Below are 7728 nucleotides of genomic sequence, written 5' to 3' on the forward strand. Positions count from 1 at the left end.
CCCCGGTGGGCAGCTTGCACTAGAGGCTAATGCTTAGACCGCTGCGCCACCGCGGGGCACAGAAAAATAAAGTATCTTAATCAGGGCTCTCAAGTCTCACGCATTGGGCGTGAGACACACGCATTTCAACCCGTTCACACGCTCACACGCCGCGTGTGTCTTACGCCCAATGCGTGAGACTTGAGATCCCTGATCTTAACGACAGCAAAAGTGATGGATGTCAGAAATACATTACCTGGAGATTCAATAAGGTACTTTTATATGACAGGATATGGGTTAGGGTTATATGACACCTGTAGCGAGATCATTTATTGAATAGAACAATCAAACTTGGCGACGTACAAAAATAATCCATAAGCGATCAAAACCAGAAAAATAACAAACAATGCGTAGGCCTAGCCTATAGAATATGCGTATAATGCGGTCAACAAAAATACATCGCTCCCCTCTCTCTCCACTACCGCCATGCAAGATGCGCAGGTGCTTGAATTACCTTGCAATATCACCCCCCATAACCATATGACTTCTCAATACGGTGATCAAGGCAATAAACAAACAATCAAAGTAAACTCACAATAAACCCATTAGCCTGTTATAGTAAATACCCCCCTACAACACCTCAGGCAGACTGAAAGGACACACATTTCATTATCGCCTATTTCATTACCTTTCTCCATAACGACGTCGGATGGGAGGGATGGGAGTTAGAATCGGTGCTCTATTATTCTACCTAGCCCAGAGTCCCCGGATGAGTGCCTCTAAAACTGAACTCGTATTTTGAGAGAAACTGAATTGTATTTTGAGTAAAACTGAATTGTATTTAGAGAAACTGAATTTGAAAACTGAATGAAAACTGAATTGAATACAATTCAATCTGTCGAATACAATTCAGTTTGTGCTCAGATTCAATTCAATCTGTCAAATACAATTCAGATCTGTGAAATACAATTCAATTTGTGCTCATATTCAATTCAATCTGTCAAATACAATTCAATTTCTGCTGGCACTAAAATAGCTCCATACGATACCAGTCTGGTGGGCAGGGAACCAAGAAAGATGTGACAGTGGCAAAGATACATTATTATCAACAACGCAAACAAGACAGTGATACGCACAGATATAACCAAGTGTGGTCTGTTGAAGAGTTTGGAGAGTTGTGACGGTCAGTGGCTAAAACTTGACATAAGAATAAACAGGTTCTTTCAACATGCTCACCTTGGAAACCTGGTCCAGTGTAAGGCGTCGATTAGCTTCTGGGCGGATGGTCCAGTAGGATATCATCTTGCCACCTTGGGTCGTCTCACGGGTGAACATGTCATGGAGGCAGAGGTTGTGGCGAATAGAATTCTGGCGGGGGGGACAGAGTGAATCAAAATAAGATCATTATCTCATGGCAATGCAAGTTTCCTTTTTAATGTTGGATCCATACCCTAGGAAGTCTACAACCCCTAGGTCTAAATGAGGATTTTGACAAGAGTGTCGTGCTATGAATAAATTACTTTCGATTTATATGTTCTATGCTATATGATGGCTACTGCCTGACGTCTGCATGTTTGTAGCATTTCTCTATAGTTTTTTGTCCTGCTATGTATATTGTAAATATTTGATTTAGGTGTTTCCTGTCTCATGAACACTTGTTTTTGTAGTCCACTAAATCTAAGACTACAATTCCCTTGATGCCTAGCCACTAGGTGACATTTTTGACACAGGTGTTGTGCATTGGCTAAAATGAAGTGATGTTGTTTGAACCCTTTATACCACTGACTGCATTCACTTGTCTACTTTATGCCTGAGGAAGGTCTATGACACAAAGCTCGCAATAAACAAAACAAATTTGTACAGTGTTTGAGTGTGCGGATGCTGTTATTTTTTTCAGTTCCAGCACCTCAGCTAAGTCTGATCACAGATGAGCGGTGGTATTTTCACTATTTTAAAGGAAATTGACCGCAACATTGTCTGTATAGGACACCTGACAAAATGGTTTTAGTAAATGGGTTACCTTCCAGCCTGGCTTGGCCACATTTCTGAAATATGGGAAGTGGCCCTCAATCCAGGTGTAAATCTCTTTACATGTCATCCTCATGTTCTTTTTACTGTTGATGGCAAACTGGATCATTGCCGAGTACGAGTATGGTGGCCTCTCTGAGAAGGGGTCTTTGATAACACTTTCGGTTTCCATTTGTTTACTTTGTGGCTTTGGAAGGAAAAAAATAGGTTGGCTTGTTTAGATACTTCACTTGGGCAATACAAACTTCATAAATTGTTTCATGTAGCATACTATTTCGAATACTTTTCACATTCATTCTATTCATATTGGTACACTCAATAGACTTTGCTTGCTTGCCTCAAATCTGTTAAACAATGAATCAAGTTTGTATGGTCTTAGTTGTCCTAGAGCTTTATTTGTATACTATCACACCTGAGAGCAAAACTGGTGTGACAAACACACTGGGTAAACAAATGTGTCAGGAGAACACACAGGAACATGTTAGACTACTGCAACAACAATGTATCAGTAAACCCTCCTTGAGGTTCAGGGTTTATGTACTATGCCTAGTGACAATCCCACTCCAGTGACAAGAGACAGAACACAAACCTGGTGTATCTGTGGGCATGGATCATGATTCTCCTTGTCAGAAACCTTCTTGGCAGCATCTGGCCCTAAGCCGTCTGTGCTCATCTTCCCAAGCCACTGGATGTTAGTCAGGCTGTCATCTAGTGGACAGCAATCCAGGTCCTTATTCACTGAAAAACAATGATTGTGCAGAATAACCTGTACCTGTTCCTTGTGAATAGCTCTTCCATCAATGGATGTTATTCATGACATGTGGTGGTTCTTTGAGCAAAAATATTAAATTAAATAAACATGAATTACATTTACTTACATGGTTTAATTGTAGTCAGAGACTTAGGATCTAGAAGGTAGTCCGTTTTGGATGCTTTCTCTGGCCGTCTGAAAAGAGCCATGCTACTCCTACCAGAGGTGCTTCCTTCCTCCGGACCATCTTCTAGATTGCCACTTCCACTCAGAAGGATAAACTTGTTGGGTCCTTGAGGACAGTCCTTCCCTTTAGCAGTGAGTGCTGCAATAACACTCTGAAGGTCTGCAGTTTTAGGGATGACTACCACCCGCGTGCCAGGCATAGTGGGGTGGTCCATCATGCGGATGCCATCAGGAAAGCGCTGGCCACCTGATGGTTTGGATGCTTCTTTGCGTTTTGGTCTATCTGGCTCATCCTGTGAGGGAGCTGGATCATTTCGCTGGAAAGCCAGCTTCCTCCTCTTGAGGATCAGTGGTCTCCTTGGGCTCTCGCTCATTCTGATCAGATCACAGAGACTGTCCTTTTATGCTCACTTGCTGTCTAAATAAACGACAGACAGGGAAGACAAGCCACTAGATTAATTGCAATCAGATGATGAACAATGAGCAGTTGATACTAGTCACGTGTACTATTCAGAACACATCCTTCTACCTGAAAGAGACAAGTTGTAAACTGGAGGGTTGATGGAACAGCAGTTGATTCAACAACGTTCGAATGTTCCTTGATGAAAGCTAGCTAGCGTAAACCAGACAAGGCAAAAATACATTCACACCAGATGTGTGTAACACCAATCAACTTATGATTAGCCTAACGTCGCAACTTTTAGTCACTCAAAAACATCAATTACAGCTAACTTTACAAGCCAAAATCGAAGTAGCCTCCTTAGGTGGCTGACAAGCCAGCGAGCTAAAAAAAGATCCGTCTTTCAAATGTCAACTGAGTGTCTTCTAGAACACAATGTCGTGACGTCATCATTCTCAATCAAAACGACTAAAAAGTAAAAGATGATTGACAAGCATAGAACAGAGGTATAGATATCGTTTTGGTTTGGTATTTTTGAACTTTTTGTTAACATGCGTAAGTAAAATGTTGTTTATAAATGTGTCTATGTCTTGATGATGCACTTATAAGGGGAAAACCACTCATGTAAAAAGGGTAGGCGCATTAATATCGTTTTTTGTTTGGTACTTTTGAGTTTTCTGTTGAGATGCGCAAGTGACATTTTGTTGTTGTTGGAAAGAAAACATGCATGTAACAAGGGTAGGCGCAATAAGCCATGGCTTCAGCCACAACCTTTTTGGTCCTGGTACGCAAACATTTTCTTTTGTATATATGTATTGTGAATTGTATAAAGGACCAAAAGAAACATTCTCAATCTCAATGTTGTGGTGATGCTGAGTCGTCGCTAACATCAGGGGAATCTAGACAGCCTGGAAGTTATTCCATCAACGTCGCTAAAGGAAAATCCAGGCTTATTTTGGATTGATCTCGCGAGATTTATAAAACACCCAGCCATATTTGGATAAATCTCGCGGGATTTATCAAAAATAAGCCTGGATTTTCCTTTAGCAACGTTGATGGAATACCCCCCCTGGGCTGGTCAATTTGCTGGATGGAAATGCGAACTAGATCATGTGAGACTGAGGGGGGAGAATAACACTATAGAATAGCTGACTAGAACATGAGTCAGTCATGTAACTATTTAGCTCGCTAGAGCCAGATTATAGCTTTGTTAGCCAGTTAACGTTAGCTAGTAGCTACTCTTGCTACCGTTGACAGCTAGCTGTCTGGTAGTATGTTAGCTAGCTAGCTAGATGTCCATTTGAGTTAGTTAGTTATGCTGCTCATAGCTGTCAGCTATGATGACCAAAAACCGAAAAGAGACCGACCTTCATATTATGATGATGTAAGACGCGTTGGTCGTTGGTTAACTTGCTCAATCGGTAAGGATAATCCTAAACTCTTGCAGGGTTACAGAACATCGTTGGGATTTGAATTTTGGCGCAGTTGACGCAGTCCTTGACGTTCCGGTCACGTGATGTTTTCATTATCCAATAGATTTGTACAGCGAAAACCGGTGCCCGACTGTAGACCAATCACTGGCTGTCTGAATGAAAACCGGGAAATAATGTTCAGGACTCAGGAAGATAAACAGCAAGCAAAGATGAATGACTATAAAACCTCTCTGCACTACGCATAGTTAGCAAGTACACTGAGAATCCCTAACCCTGACATTATTTACTGACATGAAGTAGGCTAACATCCAGCAGGTAGGTTGCATCTTACCAATGACCGTTAACCTCCCTCTCTAACCTTACTAAAACCTGCCAGCCACTCTCTGAGCTCTTCATCTAGCTAGTCTAACCTTGATATCTCGTTACGTTTTCCATTGTACTCACACACATTGTGTTTATAACAGCGTGTTTGATGTTTCTGTTCAATTCAATTACAGCTCGTCAGCCATGATTTCTGATGCCCCGTAAAACACGAACAAAAGCGTTTCTGAACTCAGAGAAACCCTCACTGTCGTTCGTGGAGCCGCCACTAGATGGAGCTATACACCATGATGTGCCCCAAGTGCGACGTGCACTCAATCCCAAATCCTTTCTGGCAGAGGAGCAACGACCGAACAGCACAGCCAGCACTTCCTGGGTAATCCCACGACGGGGTGTGAATTGTGATAGTCACTCAATCAGAACATTGTTTATTGTAATTGACTGTGGCTTGTGTTTCTGACCTCTGCCCCTGCTCCATATGACCATCTTAAAGTCTTCCACTTTGTCACTTTCAGGTGAGTCCACAGTTTGATCTGCTACAGCTCCCTGCACCCAAAGCACGCCAAAGAAGGAAGAAGTGCCTGTCAGCGTCCAGCTTTCTCGACAGGAGTACTCAATTGTCCCGAAAAACGAGCGTCTGCCAGTTCCCCTCGTTGTCCTTTGCGAAGAAGACAACAGCCGCCCAATCTCACCAACCGAAGCGTGCATGTGGAACGAGGGCCGCGAGATCGGCTGTCGTGGGCCAAGGGGATCAGCAGGACCTACGTCAGGTCCAAACTAACCATCGTACACAAGAAACAGAGACACCGAAACGGCGACAGTCTCTCCGAAATAGGACCGCTGAGGGCACAGGGTTGCCTGAGGTAGCAGCACCCATAGGTGCATCGACCCACAATAGTTATTCGGAGGCCCTTCGGACTCCCCATTTAGCCGCACGTGACAACATACCAGGATGCTCTGCTTTGACCCCGGCCTCAACAAACAACCGCACCCCTGGCATGAGCAATGTCTTCACGCCACCTGACCTAGAGACTCCTGAATTACACCAAGGGGGTAGTTCTTCCTCCACCGCTTGTCTTCGCCTCCTGTTTCCTCACTCACAGCCGTCAACCCCCCCACAATCTCAGCACCACCCCCCTAACATGTTGGTGGCAGATACCCCAGAGAGGGACTATGGAGTGAGGGTAACATGGAGGAGGAGGAGAGGATTGAGGAGGCTGCTGGATGATCGAGGTCACCTTTGAGATGCATTAAATCAGCATCTGATATCGGATTAAGAACATACCGTTATAATCTATTATCAGGATTTATGTTGAAATATAACTATGGTTTACTTTGTCCATATTCTGCTATTAACATTGATATGATACAGAATGGATTAGCCGTCCATGGAGTGGAGTTGCAGAGTCCTGCAACACTTTATCTGAGGATGGGTGTCATGGTGAATATCAAGCTTCAGTGACACTGCAAACCCACCCAGCAACCTTTAGACATGACAGTGTGCACACAGCACAGATAACATTTTGTCATCATGGTTTATTTATAAACACAACGTTCTGGTTTTGTCCATCTCATCTGTACAGTGGGGCAATGTGGGTCATTAGATAGATAACACACAAATAATGAGTTTAATTTGTAAATAACACACAAATAATGAGTTTAATTTGTAAATAAATGCATTTTGATCTTTGTGAGGATAATGATAATATCAGTTCTTCAATAAAATGCACATTTTTAAAAAAATAAGTAATTTTTTAGAAGAGGACACTGCATATCCATCCAGAAGTGCATCAGCCCCACCACAACACCCCCTGTGGTAACCTTTAAACGTAATAAAGCCACATGACGCTTGATGTCCTTTCGGTTTGTACTTTATATAGAACGGGAGCATGGAGTCATACATACATGTCTGTGCGTCTTACACTGCGCACCTGTAAAGCTATCTCTGAATACCGGATACGGAAACGCATCCTGTCTACATCTCTGTAGTCCTAGAAATAATATAACTCCCCCTGGTGGGAAAACATAGATATTGCATCTCAATATAAATCCTAGGACCTAGGTATAATGCTCACATTATAACACCTCTCCCCCTTTAAATTTCAACATTCCCAAATGTCAATGCAATACAAAAATAACAGTAGGGTCTTACCCTTGTACTTTTCTCTAAAAATATATATATACCCGAAAATGTCTTAGCAACAGCTTACCAAATAAGGCACTTGAAAAACATTTTTAAACAGTTATACTTTCATAACTGTCCCATTAAACATTCATTCTGTCGGGAGGTTTGCGATCACGCTGTGACCTGCGCAATACTCCTGGTGACCTCGGACACACCACAGGTGACTGAGGTTTGGGTGGCTCTGGGGTTGAGAGCCTGAGAGGGGTCTGAGTGTCAGTGTGGGGAAGTCCCACTTCTCTTGGGGACACAGACACCTCTCCTAGTGAGTCTCTCTCTGGTACAGTCACTGGTGAACATACGTCTCCAATAGTCTGTCTCACATGGGTATCCACCGTGGTGCGATCTGTCTCTGAAACTGTGTCGTGACGCAGACGTACATGGTCCTGGTGTCTACGGAAAACACGTCCATCAGTCAGTTTAACAACATAGGAGACTGGGCCACTCT

General features: G+C 43.0%; 2 protein-coding genes across 2 annotated transcripts; one reads left to right on the forward strand and one right to left on the reverse strand.

Moving 5' to 3' along the window:
• Window positions 1–619: 619 nt before the first annotated feature.
• LOC308164369 (forkhead box protein M1-like) lies at window positions 620–4829 on the reverse strand (the record flags this gene model as incomplete). Its single annotated transcript, XM_080538473.1, has 6 exons — window positions 4712–4829; window positions 2886–3362; window positions 2597–2745; window positions 2000–2194; window positions 1216–1347; window positions 620–628 (listed from the first exon to the last, which is right to left on the reverse strand). Exons 2-6 carry the CDS (start codon window positions 3316–3318, stop codon window positions 620–622), a joined length of 918 nt encoding a protein of 305 aa, XP_080394599.1. The 5' UTR covers window positions 3319–3362; window positions 4712–4829.
• A 465-nt stretch (window positions 4830–5294) lies between these two features.
• Window positions 5295–6763, forward strand: rhno1 (RAD9-HUS1-RAD1 interacting nuclear orphan 1; the record flags this gene model as incomplete). Its single annotated transcript, XM_080538681.1, has 2 exons — window positions 5295–5474; window positions 5614–6763. The coding sequence occupies 2 exons, from the start codon at window positions 5295–5297 to the stop codon at window positions 6340–6342; spliced, it is 909 nt and encodes a 302-aa protein (XP_080394807.1). The 3' UTR covers window positions 6343–6763.
• Window positions 6764–7728: the final 965 nt, after the last annotated feature.

The sequence above is a fragment of the Nansenia antarctica genome (assembly GCF_963989245.1).
Source record: "Nansenia antarctica genome assembly, chromosome: 8".
Lineage (NCBI taxonomy): Eukaryota > Metazoa > Chordata > Actinopteri > Argentiniformes > Microstomatidae > Nansenia > Nansenia antarctica.